The following is a 19,208-nucleotide window of genomic DNA, read 5'->3' on the forward strand; positions in this document are numbered from 1 at the left end:
TTATTTATGGTCGTGTTGGGTCTTCGTTTCTGTGCGAGGGCTTTCTCTAGTTGCGGCAAGCGGGGGCCACTCTTCATCGCGGTGTGCGGGCCTCTCACTATCGCGGCCTCTCTTGTTGCAGAGCACAGGCTCCAGACGCGCAGGCTCAGCAATCGTGGCTCACGGGCCCAGTTGCTCCGCGGCATGTGGGATCTTCCCAGACCAGGGCTCGAACCCGTGTCCCCTGCATTGGCAGGCGGATTCTCAACCACTGCGCCACCAGGGAAGCCCTATGCTCCTCATTTTATAAACAAAGTAACTTATTCGGAAAAGGGCAGCGACTTGTGTAACTATGAAGCCCTTCTGTGTGTCAGAAGCTGTGCTAAGAAATTTACTGATATTACCACGTTATCCTCAAACTAGCCTTTTTTTTGGGAGTGAGGAAACTGGGACTCAGGGAGGTGCTGTCATTTACCCGAGACCATTAGTTAGGAAGTAGCAGAGTTGGCATTCGAGAACTCTAGTTCAGGCAACTGGAGGAGTGACACTGAGGAAGGAACTGATGGGGTGCCTGAGTGGGTCAGGTGGGAGGGACCCACTTGTCACTGGTGCTGTAGAGGGGACTCTGCCCTGAGCGAGTTTGGACCAGTGTGTTCTGAGTAGCCTGAGATCAGAGATCAGAGATTCAGACTAAGACCAATGAGGAAGTACAGGGGTGGTGTTCCACTGGGGCCAGGGGCAGAATAACTTGGGCAAAGGCTCTGCAGTGGGACTGAGCCAGGCTCATTCAAGGGCTAAGATGAGGCTGGGTCTGGCTGATGTGGAGGCAGAAGGTGGACCACAGCTGGTCAGAAGTGGGTAGGTCCTTTGAGATCTCATCTAGTTCCCTGAGCTCTTCTTTCATTTTACAAACAGGGACACTGAGGTCCAGAGAGAAGTATATCTAGCAAGTGGCAGAAGCAAATCTGGGAGCTTTTCCTTAGTGCCCAAGGACATGGCCTCTGGGCTTTGTTGGGATTCACTCTTGGGAACAGCCTTCATCACATTTCCTCAATTAGCCAAGCGCTTAATCCGTGCCTACCACACTCTCTGCTTGGACCAGTTTCTAATACTATTCCTTTAGTCCTGTGCAAACTGTGCACAAGATAATTGACACAACATTGTTTATAACAAGAAAAATTGGGAACGACCCACATGCCCATCAGTAGGGGACTGGCTAAGTAAATCATGGGCTTCCTGACAACGGAATGGCATGTGGCAGTAAAAGAGGTCATGAAGCACTCTGTCTCCTAATACAGAGAGGCAGCCGTATGGAAAAGCAAGTGACAGAACAGGTGAAAAGTGGGACTAATAATCTATATTTGTATTTGTTTGCATATGCATAAAGAAACTTTGGAAGTCTACATAAGGAAATGAGATTACTGGGGAGCACTGGGCAGAAGGGAAAGGTTGGGAGGGAGACTTTGTTATATGCCTGTTTATAATTTTTTGAATCATGTGAATGTATTTACCTATTAATAAATTGAAATAATAACGGGGACAGGTGCTACTCAGCTGCTGCTGAGTGTTGTCATATGGGAATAGACAGTCAGTATGGTCAGATTTTCCAATTGCTCAAGAGAAGCCAGAAATCCAGATTTTATTGTAAAATCTCTTGATTTTTAAACCTTGGCTCCATTTTCTCTCAAACACTTTTCAGGCCAAATAAATAGGTCAGTGGGTCAGATGTGGCCTGAGGGCCACCAGTTTTCAGCCTCGGCTCTAACGGCCTTCTGCTTCCAGGCTGGAGTTCTCAGCACCCCAGGTCTCTGCCCCACTGTGGGCAGCTGCAGACAGAAGCAGAAAAGTGTCTTGTCCTGCCCCCTTCCTGGCACCCTCCAACCCTTGCCCCTTGGGGCTGTGATATTTGGGGCTTTTAACTCAAGACCTGCAAGGCAGAGAGAGGTTATGAACGCTCAGATAAATCCTTCCCCCGGGGCCCTGCAGGCATCAAGGCACAGCTGTCTCCTGCTGCCCACCCATCTGTCCCTGGGAAGTGGGGGTGGGTAGGAGTCTCCACTCTGAGCCTCAGATCACTGGGCTCTGTCCAGACTCGGCATCCAAGAGATTGTGAGAAAAGAAAAACAGGGGCTTGGCGGCACCTAGTTGGTGTGTGCTGAGGTAATTCAACCAAATTACAAAATGCCAGAGCTGGAAAGGCCCTAAGGGACCATCTCATCCAACCCCCTCGTTGTGCAGCTGGGAAGACTGACCTCTGCTCCCCAACACCCCGCCCCAGACCATAGCTTTGTCGCTACTCTTCTGGACAACTGGACTGCACCAGCCTCTTCACTGGGCGCCCTGCAGCCTTTCTTCCCCCTCCTATTGTTCAATCTCCACCATTAGCCAGAGGGACTTTTTTAAAGAGAAATCTGATCAGATCCCATTCTGCTCAGAACCTTCTGACTACTTCCTACTCACTTTGAGCCTGACTCCTCAGCCCTGCCTACAAGCTCTCTCCTGCTCTCCTCTCCAACCTCTCATCCTTGCGTCTTTCCCTCGCGCATTCTGTTCCAGCCACACTCTTTGCTATTCCTTTAACATGCCAACCTTCTCCCTCTCACCCAGCTTTTGTTCCTTCTGCTCCCCCAGGTGTTCACAAGCCTCCATCTCTCTCTTCTCTAAAATGTTGCCTCTTCAGAGGGGTTTTTCTCATCATTTCCCCCCTACGCTCTGTCCCCTCACCTGCCTTATTTTTCATCCACAGCATTTATCACTACATGATGTTATAATATGTATTTGTGGAGGCAGCAGTCTTGCCTACATTGTTCACCACTGTGTCCTCAGCACTTAGCAGATTTTGGCACATAGATGCTTAGCGATCCTGAACCAGCTGTGACGTGAAAGGGCACAGTCTACAATTCAGGTGACAGCCAGTCCTGATTCTGCCATTACCTGCTTAGGTGACTTTAAGCAAGTCACGTCGCCTCTCTGGGCCTCAGTTTCCTCATTTGTAAAACAAGGGAATCACAAAGACACCTTCAATTCAACAATCCTGGGATGTCTTCTCTATTCCAACGTCACTTTCTCCTCCATGGAATCTGAAAGTCCTTTAAACTAACGTAATTGTGCTTATTTATTGAATAGTTAATACATTCACATGATTCAGAATTCAAAGGTACAAAGGCAACACATATGTCTTTCCTATCTTGTTCTCCAAGTTCCTCCTTCCCTTAGGTACACAAGTTTCCCCTTTCTTCCTCCCTTCCTCCCTCCCTGCCTCCCTGCCTCCCTTCCTTCCTTTCCTTCTTTATTTCTCCCCTGCCCCCCACTGCTTACCTTTATACTGTCCTTCACCATTCTGAAACAAATCATAGCTTAATTATACACAGTTCTGTGTTGCTTTTTTTCGCATAGCAGCATTTTTGGAGGTTGGTTTATATCAGTGCATAGAGAGCACTCCTGTTCTTTTTTGTGGCATCCCAGTGTTCCATTGCATCGACGTACCATAATCTACTTCACCAATCCCCTAGGTGGTGGGCAATTAGGTTGTCACAAGCCTGTAGCAATACTTCAGTGAATGACTTTGTGGACACACCATTTTGGATACCTGTATAATAAATGGACTTGCTGATTCAATGGTAGGTGTGTTTATAATTTTGATAGATGCCCCCTATAGGGACTATACCAATTTATCCCACACATATCAGCATTGAGTAAAAGTGCTCATAATAAGCCTTTTTTTTTTTTTTTTTTAATTGTGCTCTCATGGGCAATTCATTCTTTTTTTTTTTAAATTATTGTTTATTTATTTATTTATTTTTGGTTGTGTTGGGTCTTCGTTTCTGTGCGAGGGCTTTCTCCAGTTGTGGCAAGCGGGGGCCACTCTTCATCGCGGTGCGTGGGCCTCTCACTATCGCGGCCTCTCTTGTTGCGGAGCACAGGCTCCAGACGCGCAGGCTCAGTGGTTGTGGCTCACGGGCCTAGTTGCTCCGCGGCATGTGGGATCTTCCCAGACCAGGGCTCGAACCCGTGTCCCCTGCATCGGCAGGCAGATTCTCAACCACTGCGCCACCAGGGAAGCCCATAATAGGCCTTTTTAAATGGACTGCAATAAGTCCTCAAGACTCCTTGTATAATAGATGAATAAATTGTTCAACCTTGCTAAGCCTGTTTCCTCGTCAATAAAATGAGTACCCTACTTCATAGAGTGGTGGTAAGGATAAAATGAGATAGCGCATGGGAAGTCCTCAGCATAGTTCTTGGCACATAGTAGGGCCTCTATGAAGGTTCGCATTCCTCCTCTGCTTGATGTTATCATCTGCCCCCAGACTGCGAGCTCTGTGGGAACAAGGACCTTGTCTGTCTTGTTCGGTGCTATAGCACAGCCCTGGCTAATGGAAGGTGTCCAATAATTATTTAGTAAGTGAATGAGTCCACTTTCCAACTTCACTTTGCCCACTAGGCCCTGCATTATGACCTAGCTCCTGCCTGTCCGTTCAGCTCATCCCCTACCTCTTTCTCCCCTTCTCCTTGGGATCCAGCCACACTGCCTCCTCCAGGTTCCCTCCTGCCACAGTGCCTTTGCACTTGCTGTTTCCCCTGCCTGAAACAATTTCTTTACCCCACACCCACCCATAACTTCTCCATTTGCTTAGTTTATTTCTACTCATCTGTAGGTCTCAGGTCAAATGTCACTTTCTGAAGAAAGCTTCCTCTACATCTATTCCCTGATTTATATGGGGACACCCCTCTATACAATCTCATTGGACTCTGAGCTTTTCATTTGAGCCTTATCACAATAGGAATGGTGCCTGCACGAATGTCAATCTTATCCCTGTGACCAAAAGCCCGTGAGGCTCAGGACTAGGCCTGTCCTGTTTACCATTGAATCTGCAGAGCCTGGCACAGTGTAGGCACTCAATAACCATGGCCCTGAGTGAATAAGTGAGTGCCAACACTCATTTTACAGAAAGGTTGAGCCACGCATCCCCACCCAAGACTGCGGAAGTCTGGACTCCATGTTCCACTCTGTTTCCAGTGGAAAGAGCAACTTCCGCAATGTTTTGGTTGGTAAAGAAGAAGAGAGAGAGAGATTGGACTCTTAATTCCCTCCAAGGCATGATTATGTCACGACCTCACTCATTCATTCAGCAGACCTCTCCGGGGACATCATCTGAGGGTCCTGGGTACTCGAGGGGAAGCCCACAGAGCCCCTAGCCTCAGTGGGCTCCCATGTCAGTGAGAAAGCCAAAACCATGGCAAAAATAGGTTTAGTCCAAAACAAGAAAGTGATCGACGCCAGAAGAAAAGGAGGACGACAGTCCTTCTGGAAGACCTGAGGGAGAGCCACCCTCCTGGGGGATCAGGTCGGGGATGGGATGGGGTCTTCTAGGAGGAGGGGCCTTAAGAGAAGAGTCAGCCTCAACAAGTGGAGAAGGAAAGCAAAGGGTACTCCAGGCAGAGGGCACAGCCCAAGCAAAGGCAGAGAGGTGGGCAAGTCAGGGAGTGTTTGGGAACCAGGGTTCAAGGAGAGTAGAGGAAGAGGAGGTGGAGAAGAGCTCACAGACAAGTATCAGGAGATGTGTCCCTGAAGGATCATTGCAGCTCTTCTTATAATCCCCAAAGATGGAAAACAAGTGTCCATCCACAAAAGAATGTGTCAGTAAACATGATACAACCACCACACTGGCAAGCCGCAGAAAGGTGGATAATACCTAATGTTCGGGAGGCTGTGCATCACTGGTAGGGGCGTAGATGAGTACAGCCACTCTGGAGGGCAATGAGGCGTTGTTCAGGGAAAAAAAGCGTGTGCATGCCCTTCAGCAAGGCAACAGCACACTAGGATGTTCGTTGTGGCACTGTGTGTCCGTGCGGAGAAGAAGGGAGCTCAAGCACCCACAACCAAGGAGGAGGACGTATGAAACGTGGTGGAAGAAGTTACGGGTTCTCTGGAGCTTCCAGGAGCAAGGAACTAGAGGTACACAGAGGATGTGGATAGATCCGAGGAACATCGAGATGAGAAAAACTAAAAGTGGGAAATGAACACAATTTGCAGCACAATAATATTATGTGGATTATCCGTATCTACTATCTACTAAAACTAATCATACCCAGCAATCCCATTCCTAGGTATTCACGCCACAGAAATGATACCTATGTGTGTGTACCCAAAGACATACACACGACTGTTCATATCCACGCTCTTTGTAACAGCCCCGAGCTGGAAACCACCACAGCTCCACCAGCAGCAGAATGGCTTAACTGCTGTGTAGTCCTCTGATGGAGTACGCTTCAGCATCGAGAGTTAAGTGATCTACAGCCACACCCAACGACAGAGATAAATCCGTGAACAAAATGTTGAGCGAAAGAAGTCAGACATAAAAGAGCACACTCTGTGTGATCCCATTTGCATAAAGTTCAAAAACAAGCAAAACCGATGTATGGTGTTAGAAGTCAGAGCGGTGGTTACCTTGGGGTGGGGGATGGGAGGGCTTGGAGGGGATCTTCTGGGGAGGGGAGCTGCTGACATTCTGTTGCTTGATCTGAGTGCTGCGTACTTGGGTGTGTTCAGTTTTTGAACATTCATAAACTATAGTATACTTAAGATTTGTGCACTCCTGTGTGTGTTATACCTTCATAAGAATTTTTAAAATACATAAACACATAACACAACTACTATGCATTTTTCAAGAAATCACAAATATTTAAGGACATATATCAAACACAGTACAGAGGGTTTCGGTGAGCTCAGAATTGAGTGGGGGTGGGGGGAAAAAGAGAAAAGAATGTAAACAAGAGAGGGTCTTTGAAGACTAACTCATGATCACGTGCTAAGAGCTGAGAGGTGGGATTAATTCAACCGCCTGTACTTTAGTGCATGAAAAATAAATGTAAAACTTAGTTTAGGAAACTAGATAAACAAATGAACTCCGGTGCTTATAGACTGTAGAATACTCTGCAGCAGTCAGGGAATAGGAGAGAGATCTAAATATACCCATCAAAGATGTCCAAGAGCAAACAGGCTGCAGAGTGATCATTTGCGTGCAATGCCTTCCATCCCACCTTCCTACCCTGCCACGCACATAATAGTCTTACATATGTTCTCTGGGTTCCGAACTACATCTTTAAATGAACAGCATCACACACCCAAACTGGGCCTGTGGAGAGAACTGAGATGGGGGAGGGGTGTCAAGACGGAACGTTAGTCTTCTCTGTAATGTTTTCATTTTCAATAAGAAGAATCTATTCATGGAATTTTACATGAATGGATTTAGTATTAAAGGTAGTAGTAAAGACCAGCTCAGGGAGGCTGGGAATGTTCTGGGCTTGTATTATCTTTGAGGTCACTTTTAAGATTTTTCAAGTCAAGCCTTGGGACCATCTGTTGCCTGATGAAATCGAAGTGCAGGGAGTTAGGACACAGGTCCCCACCTGGCATCCCCATCTGGCTGCGTGAACTTGGGAAGATCCCATGCCCTTTTTGGGCCTCAGTGTCCTCATCTGCCCAATGGGAATCAGATTTCTTCCTTCCCTGGGGACGTGGGAGGATGAAGTGAGGGCACGAGGAGAATCACATGAATATAAGGGATTATTCTCTGGGTCAGGGGAGGAGAGGGAGTGGAAGCCTCCCCTCCACCTGCCAAGCCCACAAGGCACAAAGGAAGCAGAGGGAGGAGCTGGGGACCACCCAGGAGAGCAAACAGCCCATCTGTGGGACAAGGGCACGTTGTCAGCAGCTGGGAGGCCTGGCCTGGACCACTCGCAGGCCAGAGCCCGTGGGCCAGCCACCCAGGCTGCCTGGAAAATTGGGATATTTATCCAGCTTCCTGCTACTCCCAACCCCAGTGCAGTCACAGCCCTGTCACCTCTCCAAGCCCCCATCATCACCCTCCCACCCCCAACCACAAACACACACACACACACACACAGGACCGCACCATACTTGCCCTTTTTAGCCCATCCTATCCCCACAGCCAGAGAGGTTTCACAAGGTAAAACCCAATCACGTCCCATGCTTGCTCAAGACCCTCCAGTAGCTTCGTATTGATCTGGGAACAAAATCCAATCCCCTTACCTTAACAACAAGGCCTGGCATGACCTGCCGCTCCCACCTCCACCTCCAGCATAGGGGTTAAGAGCCTGGCCTCAGAGAGATCTACCTTGGTTAGAATTCTGGCTCTTTTCCTCATTCATTCATTCAAAAATGTTTATTGAGCACCTACTGTGGGCCAGGTACTGTTGTAGGTATTGAAGATACATCAGAAACAAATGAGACAAAGATTCCTGCCCTCATGGAACTTCCTTTCTAACGGAGGGAGATTAACAATAAATATCAGATTTATTGGATTAAATAGATTAAATAGCATGCTGGAAAGTGACAAAAGCTGTAAAAAAAAAAAAAAAGTAGAGCAGAGGAAGTTGATCAGGAGTACTGGGGGGGTGGGGGTTTTATTTTTAAATAGAATGGTCGGGGTAGGCCTCACTGAGAAGGTGAAATTTAAGCAAAGACTTTTAGGAGCTGAGGGAGGGAGACAAGAGGACACCAAGGGAAAGTACAGGTGGAGGGAGCAGCCAGTGCAAAGGCCCTGAGGTGGAACTGCACCTGGCTGGTTTGAGGAGCAGCAAGGTGCTGGGGAGAGAGGTGGGAGATGCTCAGAGAGGTAGGGCAGGTCATGTAGGGCCTTGTGGGCCTCGGTGAGGAGTTTGGCTTTTACTGAGTGAGATGGGAGCGTTGGAGGGTTCTGACCATAAGGGAGTGGGGGAGGCAGGACAGGGAAGGAGAGGAAGCCAAGTAGCGCTTGCGGATGTCGTGTGGGTGGCTGCTTCAGCCTGACTCCACGTGGGAACTCTGGAGCATAAGTTACACCTCAGAGTTATCCACCCACGCCCCTGCCAGCATCCCACGCAAAGACGGTGGGCTTTCATAACCTTGAAATGATGAGCTACAGCTTGGAGGAAGGGTGGGTCCCCCCAGAAGGCTCCAGCAGCCTGAGAGCAGTCCTCCCAAAGGAGAGAAGTGGGTGCTGGTCACTGAACACTTACCCAAGGCGGGGGGGGGGGGGTGGTGCACAGAAACAGTCAAAGGAGGTCCAAGGGGAAGGGGTGCAGCATCGTTCTTATTGCCTCCAGTCCCCAAACACCAAAACCCCAGTAGTTACGGCCCTTTTGGCCCGGGGCGGTGGGTGGCCAAAGATGGGGCATACCCCAGTGTGACTAGGTAGAATTTTCTGGTTAGGAAAGACCTAGGGTCCACCTCCTCCTGAGTTGCAGAGGGTTTCATGCCCTGCAATGTCCCGATAACGTGGCAGTCCAGCCTTATACACCTTATGGGATGGGGAGCTAGTTACCCTTGGGTTAGATCTGTTCACTTTTGGATACTTTGGGTTTTAGAAAGTTCTGCTTCATGTTGAGCCCATGGCTGAGCACCGACTGTATGCCAGGCACCATCCTAGGTCCTGGAGACACAGCAGCAAACATGACAGACAAGGTCCCTGCCCTGAGAAACTCTCAACTGGAGAGGGAGATGATTAGAGAAAAAGATGGTGTGGTAAGTGCAGAGGTGGTGGTAACCCAGGAAGCTGTGGGGGCCCCGAGAGGACTCTTGACCTTTGGGAGGAGGTGACACCAAGCTGATAAGTGGGGGACATGTAGTAGTTATACAGGTACAAAGTTTGGGAGAAAACGAATCCAGGCTGATGGAAGAGTGCATGCAAAGGCCCAGAGAATCCCACCAGTGTTCACTGTCTCCATTGCTACCCTCTGTCCAGCAACTATCCTCTCCAGCCTGGATGATTTTAACAGCCTCCTCGTGGGTCTCCCACAGAGAGGCAAAGAAGCTGGGGCAGGCAGCCACTAGCTCCTTCCTCTTCTTTGCTGAGGGCCACTCCTGTGGATGTTAACTCACCTGCATTCCCCACTCAACCTGCATCTGTGAGCAGGGAGAAACGGGAAGCCACAGGCCTGTGCTGCAGTACTTGCAGGCCACCCACAGGGAGGGCCTGGCCATGTGGGCGGGGCACCTATAGCCCCATCTATAGGCCCATAGGCTCCATGCCTCCTTCCCCTTTCTGACATCACTTCCTACTCCGCCCGCCCCCCACCTTCCCCCCACATTCTGTTCCACCTACACTGGCTTTGCTGTCCTTCCAACTTGCCAAACGAAGGCTCATCTCAGGGCCTTTGTATTTGCTGTTCCCTCTGCCTGGAATGCTCATCCCCCAGATGCCCACGTGGCTCACCCACTCACCTCCTCCACATCTCTGCACAAATGCCACCTCTTCAGAGAAGTCCTCCCTGACCACCTTATCTCAAATCACCCCTGGTTCATTCCCTCTCCACCTTGCCCTGCAGTGTGCTCCATAGCACTTATCACCCACCACCTGACATATGATATAGTTGCCTGTTCACGTGTTTATTGTCTGTCTCTCCCACCAGACTGAAAGCTTTCTGAGGTCAAGGACCACGTCTGGTTTTGCTCACGGTGAAATCCCTATAACAGGGCCAGGGCAGTCAATAAATATGTGTGAAATAGATGGTTCTGAAACATAAGTGATTCTGAAACAGGAGCCTTTCCAGGTCTGACTGTCCCAAAGTCTTAGATATGACCTCCCTCCCCAACATTGCAAGTGGCCAGGGGTGCCCTCTGAGGGCCAGTCACAGCCAAGAAGCTGCCAATTTGGGAGACTTCCTCAACCCTTCCCCACCCGGGCCCATCTGTCAGGGGTCAGGGGTCAGGGGTCAGCCTGGTCCAGCCCTCTTTGAGCCCCAAGATGGAGGAGACCCAGTCCTGGGGTCCAGGCCCCACAGATGCCTGGTGAGGCCTGTTTCTCCTTTGGCAAATGTTCCCCCTTCCTTCACAGGGCCTGCGTCTGCGTTTCTGAACCAGAAGGTGTTTACACAAAACATCCTGGGTTTGGCGACAAATTCACCCTCAATGAGGAATCCTTAATGAATCTCCTTCTTTCCCCATGACAGGTGGCTGCAGGGAAAACTAGCTCTCCCTCTGGCAGTTGAAGGAAGCCAATGGCCAGGCAAAGACGGCCTGCTACTGCGACTTCTGGGGCCACGATTTAGGGAGGGCCTTTTTTCAGGGTCCAGAGACAGCTGCGGTCTGGCTTGCTGTGTGACAGGGCATTGCCCTTTTCCTGGCCTCAGTCTGCAACTGTGAAGTGTGTAATAACCCATCCACACAAAGGTTGCTGTGAAATTCAAGTAAGGCAAGGGGTGTGAAAGGGCTTGGTTACAGCGGCCAAAAGGAGAGAAATAAAAGCTGGACTCTGGGAAACAAGAGGTCAGAGCTCTAGTACTGGGTCTGCTCTTGACTTTTTAAAGTCCTCGCCACTCTCTCAACCTTGGTTTTTGCAGCTGTACAATGAGGTATTGGGCTTGAAGATCTCTAGGGAACCCTCTGGTTCTGAAGGGCCGCCAGTTTCCACCTGCCTGCCTCGTCTTGGAGGTCTTCCCAGATCCTACAGCCCACACCAATTCACTCTCCAGCACTTACACAACTTTCTTCTGAGCTGGCACTTCATCGCTCACTGCCCATAGTTTTCCAGCCCCTTCCTTGGGTCTACGTCATCTATTCCGGACATTGGGCCTAACACAGGGGCTCAACGAACGTGGGGGTCAAACTGAATTTGAAAAGATTCCTGCCTCCTTCCAACCCTGAGGAAAGACAATGAGGGGGATTTTAATTCACTCTCATTTTATAAACTGGAACCTGAAGGTGTCAGAGGTTAGTATAAGTCACACTGCCACATGGGCCTCCTTGGTGTTCCTCAGGCAGGGAGGGGAAGAATGATTTGATCTCTCCAAAGCACTATCACTGCCTGCCATAGTATATAATTATTTGTTTTGTCATTAATTGTCGATGTTTCCCGCTAGATGAAGTTGCACGAGGGCAGCGACTTTGTTTTGTTCACTGCTGCACCCTCAGCCCCTAAAACTGCCTGGCACACAGGAGGGGCTCAAGAACTGTATGAAAGGAAGAGGTTGAAAGGTTTGGGCCTGCAGGGGGCGCTTCAGTCCCGCCCCCAAAGCTAGGCCCCGCCTCTCGCGTCCGGCCGCCGCGCGTGCATTGGAGCCTGCGCGCCACCGTTCTTCTTTCAATTGCGCATGCGCGCCGGAAGCCCTGTCAGATCGGCGCGTGCGCGGACCGAGCTGCAGCGGAGGTAGAGCGGAGGGGGATACGGATCGCGGCCGAGCCGAGTCGGAGCAGGTGAACACCATGCTGTCGCCCGAGGCGGAGCGGGTGCTTCGGTACCTCGTGGAGGTGGAGGAGCTCGCCGAGGAGGTGCTGGCGGACAAACGGCAGGTAGGAGGCCCGTCCGCGGGGCTGGGGCCCGGGTTTGGCCTGACGGCGAGCGCCTAGGGAAACGCGCGTGGTCCGGAACTGACTCCAGCTCGGGCTCGCCGTGAGTTGACCTAGGCTTGTGGGCCAAGGGCTGTGACGACAGACCGGGCGGTTGTGAGATCACGTGGGCTAAATGCGTGGCACGGCACCTTGCTTCACTCTTATTTAGCATATATTAAGTGAGCGTTGTCTGTGCCAGGCCTTTCCTCTCTCGCCAACTTTTCTCTGCCTCTTGCCCTGCCTTCTGGATCCGACCCATTACCCCTTTGGGCGTTTGGTTGACCTGAACCCCTTTTTCAAAATGCAGTTCTTGGGCCACCTCACCGACCTGGGCTGCACCGCCCCAGTCCAGGCCCTGAGTGGAGAAGAGAAACAGGAAAGAGCCCTGAGTGGTCTAGTGATTGCACAGGAGTGGGGACTTGGTAGGAGCGTGGGGCCCTGGCCATGGAGGGCCATGTAGACCTGCACAGGGAGTTTGGGTCTGGTTCTAATGGAAATGCCAAGGGTTTTAAGGGAGTTCGTGGTGGGAAAAGATGCTCAACATCACTAATTATTAGGGAAATGCAAATCAAAACTACAATGAGGTATCACCTCACACCAGTTGGAATGGCAGTCATCAAAAAATCCACAAAAAATAAATGCTGGAGAGGGTGTGGAGAAAAGGGAATCCTCTTGCACTGTTGGTGGGAATGTAAACTGATAACAGCCACTGTGGAGAACAGTATGGAGGTTCCTTAAAAAAACTAAGAATAGAACTACCATATGACCCAGCAGTCCTGCTACTGGGCATATACCCTGAGAAAACCATAATTCAGAAAGTCACATGTACCCCAATGCTCATTGCAGCACTATTTACAATAGCCAGGACATGGAAACAACCTAAATGTGTCTATCGACAGATGACTGGATAAAGAAGATGTGAGATATATCCATATATATATCCATATATATAATAGAATATTACTCAGCCATAAAAAGGAATGAAATTGGGTCATTTGTAGAGATGTGGATGGACCTAGAGTCTGTCATACTGGGTGAAGTAAGTCAGAAAGAGAAAAACAAATATCGTATATTAACACATATATGTGGAATCTAGAAAAATGGTACAGATGAACCTATTTGCAGGGCAGGAATAGAGACACAGATGTAGAGAATGGATGTGTGGACACGGGGGTGAAGGGGAGGGTGGGATGAATTGGGAGATTAGGTTTGACATAAATACACTACCATGTGTAAAATAAATAGCTAGTGGGAACCTGCTGTATAGCACAGGGAGCTCAGCTCGGTGCTCTGTGATGACCTAGGTGGGTGGGATCGGGGACTGGGGAGGGAGGTCCAAGAGGGAGGGGCTATATGTATACATAATAGCTGATTCACTTCATCGTATAGCAGAAACTAACACAGCATTATAAAGCAATTATACTCCAAATAAGTAAATAACAAAAAATTTTAAAAAACAGTAACCTATGTAGTGGGTCCTATTCCTGTCTCCGTATTTCAGAGAGGTGAAATCACATAGCTCATAGTGGACAGCAGGATTCAAACCTGGGTATTCGGCTTCAGAGCCAGTGCTGTCAGGCAGTATGCTGTACTGCCTGCTTGCTCCCTTTGTAGCTGTTGGACTGTTACCACCATCTCAGTGCCAACACCTCTGCTGTTCTGATCTAATATTGTTGGGTTTTTCATGATACTAGGTCAGAATCAACTGGAGGAGCTTGTCCAGGGAGTGGTTTGCACTCTCCTAGTGATTCTGAAATGCCCTAAAGCTTGAGAACTAGTGCTTCAGTGGATAATAAAAAAAAAAAATTACCTATTTAGTCGTTAAACATTTCCCCAGCACCTCCTCTGGGGGGAAGACACCTGGACAAAGCATTGTTTTTAAGGAGCTGGAAGCTGAGTGGGGGAAGAAATACCTTCACACATCAGTCCATTTTAGGCAGGACATTGGAATTAACCTAGGAATGATGCCTTGTCTCTGTTAGGTTTTAATAGCCCTGGTCTGTTGGGAGTACAGGCTGGGGTAAGAAGTAGCTGAGTTCCTTCCTTCCCCTGTGTTTTTCAGATTGTGGACCTGGATACCAAAAGGAATCGGAACCGGGAGGGCCTGAGGGCCCTGCAGAAGGATCTCAGCCTCTCTGGTAAGCCTAGACCTCCTCGCTGCAGCCCAGGAGGCCTGTTCCGTTTTCCTTCTAAGGCCTTTGACTTGTCCCTGATAGAGACTGGGCAGGAGGCCACAGGCATGTAGCACAGCCCGTGGAGATGGGGGAGACGGTATTGCAGGTCTGACATAGACTGTGGCTCAGGGTTTCAGCAGCTACTCTGCTTTAGTTTTCTCTATGATACTTCCTCAGTAACAGGTTGTTAGCTGCCAGCTTATTAGTGATGGCACTGGGAAAATGCTGGGGGGTATAAAAACCCCCAGCACTTGAAAATTGTGAATTGAAAATTCACAATTTGAAAATTGTGAGAAAGCTGAAGAAGGAATTGGACATGGGGTAGGTTTTGGAGAAGGGGATAGTGGCTCTTTAGATGAGGCCAAGTGGTTGTGACAGAGTAAGGAGCAGGGGAGGGGTGTGTGATGAGGCTGAAGAGGTGGGCAGAGGCCAGGCCATAATGAAGGGCCTTGGGGACCAAGGGTTTAAAGTGCACTGGGAAGCCTAAAACCTTCCAGTTTCTTCTCGTCTCACCAGAGTAAAATCCGGAGTCCTGCAAGACCCCATGGAATCCAGACTTCCTTGAACTCTCCCACATCATCTCCTCTGCTCTCCCCCTTACTCATCGGCTCCACCCTCGCTGGTGTCCTTGCTGTTCCTAACGCCCCGGCACATTACTGATCTTTGCTGTTCTTGGTTCCTCTGCCTGGCTTGCTCTTTCCCCAGGTGTCTGCAGGGCTTACACCCTCACTTTCTTTGGGTCTCTGCCCAAATGGCACATAATCAGTGAGGCCATATCAGACTGCCTGGTATAAATGACAAACTCCTCCCCTACTTTGGCATTCTCCATCTCTCTTACTCTGCTTTAGTTTTCTCTACGATATTCTTCAGGGTCTGACAAATCATATCTTTGTTTATTATCTTTACTTTTTTGTTTATTCCCTCTCCTCCACTATAACATAAGCTATGAGGGCAGGAACTTTGTCCTGTTCTGCTGTGTTCTCAGCATCTAAAACAATGCCTGAAATAAAAATATTTGTTGAAGGAATGACTGTTTGCCATTTCAGAAGACGTGATGGTTTGCTTTGGGAACATGTTTATCAGGATGCCTCACCGTGAGACGAAGGAAATGATTGAGAAAGGTAAGGCCTCCTGGGCAGGGGTCAGGAACAGGTCCCCTCCCCGCAGCCCCCAGCCTTGGTCTTAACCCAGAACTGAGAGTCAGGCTTTCTCTGGGCAGCAGCTTGATGAGAGGCGGCTGTGTGCATGTTAATCCCTGCTCTGCCACTGAGTTATTTCCTCATCTCTAAAAGGGGGACACTTCTACGTAGCACAGTTGTTGTGAAGTTGAGATAAAACAGGACACTTGCCTAGCGCGGTGCTTGTTTATCAGTGAGGAATGAGTTGGACTGCAAATAACAGAAATCCAGCAAATTGAGGGTTAAGGAAATAGAGTTGTTTTTCTTATGTAAGAAGTTGTCCAGAGATGGGCAGTACAGGACTGGCACAGCTGTTCAGCAGTGTCACCTTAACATATTCTCATGGTTATTGTGTCATCATTGAAGGCCTCATGTTTGAGTGCCAGGCTGGAGAAAAGGCAGAGGGTTTTCTCCGTATATGGCTTTGCCTTCTATTTTGAAAATAAGACCGTCCGCCTCAGGGACTTCTGCTGATACCTCATTTGCCAGATTTAAGGCACATGCCCACACATAGCTGCCTGGGAGAAGAGCTCTTATTTTTCACATCCCCTGCAATAGCAGGTGGGTTGAAAATGGACGTTTGGGAAGAGTGAACCTTTAGGGTCTGCCACAGCCTGTATACACAACATATGTTACTCAAATCTCACAACTACGTTCCTGGAGGCTCTTTGGAGGAGCGTCATAAAGGCAAAAGGTCAGGCTACAAATGGGTCCTTGACTGGGAAAAGGGCAAGTTATGCACGTTTTCTCTTCCGTACCCCTGAAAACATGTGGGCCAGGAGGACCAACAAGGTTGCCTCTGTCCCTGAAAACAGGGTATCTCTATCCCTATTGAAACCGAAATTCTAGCAAAGGAAACTAGGTCAGCTTGGAGGAGAAGCTTCCGGCTGTCTTGTTGAAAAACATACACTAATATCGTGGTTATAAAATTAAGAGTCGTCATTTCACTTGGGTGGAGGCTGGAGGCCGCTCAGACTAAGCTTCCAGGGGCATCGCCTGCCTGGGTTCAGGATCCTCAGCTCTCTTAGCCCACAGGTGTGGTCTTGTCACCGACATAGAGAAGGTCTGTGACATCATCACCTCTGGTTCTCAGGGATGGACACAGGCTAAACAAGCTTGTGGGAGACTGTGCTTCCTCATTTACAGTGAGAACCGGAACCACTGCCCAGGCCAGAAGGCTCGGCTGGTTAGGGCTTTTACCCATCAGAAAGAGTGAAAGCCTGTGAGGAAGACGGGAATGTCACTCACGAGTGGATGAAAACAGAGCTGGTGGAGTTGGTTGGGTGGCAGCAGGCAGTTGCACTACTCCCGGTCCTGCATCTGCCTTTGGGTGCAGTCCGTCCTGTAAGACAGCCTTCTCTTCACAGCCCTGAATTAGGCTAAGCGTGAGCATTAGGCTGAACGTTGACTGTTCGCGTATCAGTCACCACAATCCTGCCTTTGTGAAAACCCCTCACCTTGATGAATGTGGGTTTGTGAAATTCCTCAGCCACCTATTTTCCATCCATCTTAGGGTAGGCTGGGTCTAGGTTCTTCTTTTTGTCCTTACATTTGAATTTTCCATAATTTCACTGTGGGAGGGTGACCTAAAATCCTGGCGTTGCCGTCCCCATCCACTGGCCGGGGTACTTTGCATAATGAAAACAGTTCGGTGAACTGTGAGTCAGGACTGGTGTGCTCAGCCCTGTTTTGGGCTCACTCAGGGGTCGGGGCAGGTCATGTCCCTTCTCTAGCCTTTAGTTTCTTCCTCAGCTGGTCTCCGAAGTCCCCTTTTCCTTCCCACATGCTGAGACCCCTTGCTCTCAAGGGGGCTGGGGAGAGGCTGGCACCCTTAGATCTGTCTATAGTATAACCTCATCTTGTTTGCCTATCTCATTTTTTCAGATCAGGAACACCTGGATAAAGAAATAGAGAGGCTCCGGAAACAACTTAAAGTGAAGGTCAATCACCTCTTTGAGGCCCAAGGTATTGGCCTGGGGGCTGGGAGTGGGGCTGGAAACCAGGAGGGGAGACAGCCATCAACACGGACTTTAAAGGCAGGGGTAGGAAGCCCCTCCAGGCGGGCAGTGACCCGGGCAGCTGGTGAGTGGCACTGAAGCTGTGGGCAGTGGGCAGGGTTGTCTCGAGCCGCTCAGAGATGGAATGGATGGGAAGTTTGTGGGATCTTATTCCTGTCACAAGTTCTTTTCAGGCACCAGGAATGGCCTGGTATATCTCACATTTATGCCAGGGCATGGTGTCGGGACTGGGATAGCTCTGACTAAGGGTCAGAAGGCCTCGGTCAGGTGGTCCAGGTTAGAGCTGAATTTCTAGGTAAACCAAATCACTCCAGATTGGTCACAGTCTGGTGCAAACCTGGAGGTTTCTAGACAGCAGTCATGACTCTGCAGGTTCCTGGTGACTCAGGAGCAGGTGTCGATGCGCATTGTTCAGTGCATTGCAGAATTTGAGGTCCATTTCTGTCAGACCTCAAGGCCAAGTGTTTGGCAGCATGAATGCAGTGTAAGTCCCTTTCCCAGGCCTGACTCTAGGGCCAGTAGGTTGGACAGCAGGAGCCCCGACTCGCTGATGAATTGTCTTCTCTCCCTAGGCAAACCGGAGCTGAAGGGTTTTAACCTGAACCCCCTCAACGAGGATGAGCTGAAAGCTCTCAAGGTCATCTTGAAAGGATGAAATTTAAGAACCAAAGTGGGGGACCTAAGACCAGCATCCCCCCTGGGATCATGGAGGACCTAGAACTCTCCAGCCTTGACACCTGCAAGGACAGGATCTACTCTGCAAGGGGACAGTTGTGAGGAATCTGGCCATAGCCCTTGTACGAAGCTTCTTTGTCTGTAGCACTTGGCTATTTTGTGACGGCAGGAGGGAACCCTCAGCCTGCCAGTATCTGCCGGGCCTGACCACTGGGGCTGGGTGGACACAAGGCCCATTGACAGGCCCTGGCAGCCACCAGGAGGTGGGAGGGGGCAGCGCTTGTGGGGGTGTGAGAATGACTGCAACAGGCACTTCTCAACAATGGCCTGCTATTGAAATGGGCCCCGGGCAGGGGGAAGAGTGGGAGCTTCATTCCAGCATTCCTCTCAGAAAGAGAGAGACACATTTTCAAGCAGTGTGCGTAACGGAATTGGAATAAAGCAGGAGGCTCAGTGGACGCTCCTGTCCTGAATGAAGGACAGAATCTTGGTGCTTCATGGCCCGCCATAGGCAGACACACAGTCCCCCTGCACTGCCTCCATTTGGGCCCATCTTCCTGCTTGCCCCCAGGACGGAGCCCAGAGTAGGTGCTGCGTATCAACCTGCTGCGGCTGCTCTGTAGTCAGGAAGGCCTTGCAGAGTCCTGCACCAGAGATGGGTGAGGGGCTGCATCTTACGGTGCTGCCCTTGTGCAGGATGCGCCTCCACCGGCTCTGAAAGCAGGACCCGGGCCAGTGCTGCTCGGAGTTCCCATCTGCCTTCAGGGTCTGCAATCCTGACGTGAATGTGCCGTGAGGGGTGTCTTTCGTGTGCCTCGAGGGCTCAATAAATGTTACCTACGTGAATGAA

General features: G+C 49.8%; 1 protein-coding gene across 1 annotated transcript; it reads left to right on the plus strand.

The window, feature by feature from the left end:
- The first annotated feature begins 12,107 nt into the window (after positions 1-12,107).
- Positions 12,108-19,208, plus strand: PDRG1 (p53 and DNA damage regulated 1). Its single transcript, XM_068524601.1, has 5 exons — positions 12,108-12,274; positions 14,376-14,451; positions 15,534-15,608; positions 17,550-17,630; positions 18,256-19,208. Exons 1-5 carry the CDS (start codon positions 12,188-12,190, stop codon positions 18,336-18,338), a joined length of 402 nt encoding a protein of 133 aa, XP_068380702.1. The 5' UTR covers positions 12,108-12,187; the 3' UTR covers positions 18,339-19,208.

Source organism: Eschrichtius robustus, chromosome 16 (assembly GCF_028021215.1).
Source record: "Eschrichtius robustus isolate mEscRob2 chromosome 16, mEscRob2.pri, whole genome shotgun sequence".
Lineage (NCBI taxonomy): Eukaryota > Metazoa > Chordata > Mammalia > Artiodactyla > Eschrichtiidae > Eschrichtius > Eschrichtius robustus.

Excerpts from the sequence above, each read along its gene's own strand:
- PDRG1 (XM_068524601.1), top strand. The coding sequence starts at position 12,188 with ATGCTGTCGCCCGAGGCGGAGCGGGTGCTTCGGTACCTCGTGGAGGTG. Across the intron at positions 15,609-17,549 it reads GAAGGAAATGATTGAGAAAG|ATCAGGAACACCTGGATAAA; the intron begins GTAAGGCCTCCT and ends TCATTTTTTCAG. Across the intron at positions 17,631-18,255 it reads TCACCTCTTTGAGGCCCAAG|GCAAACCGGAGCTGAAGGGT; the intron begins GTATTGGCCTGG and ends TTCTCTCCCTAG.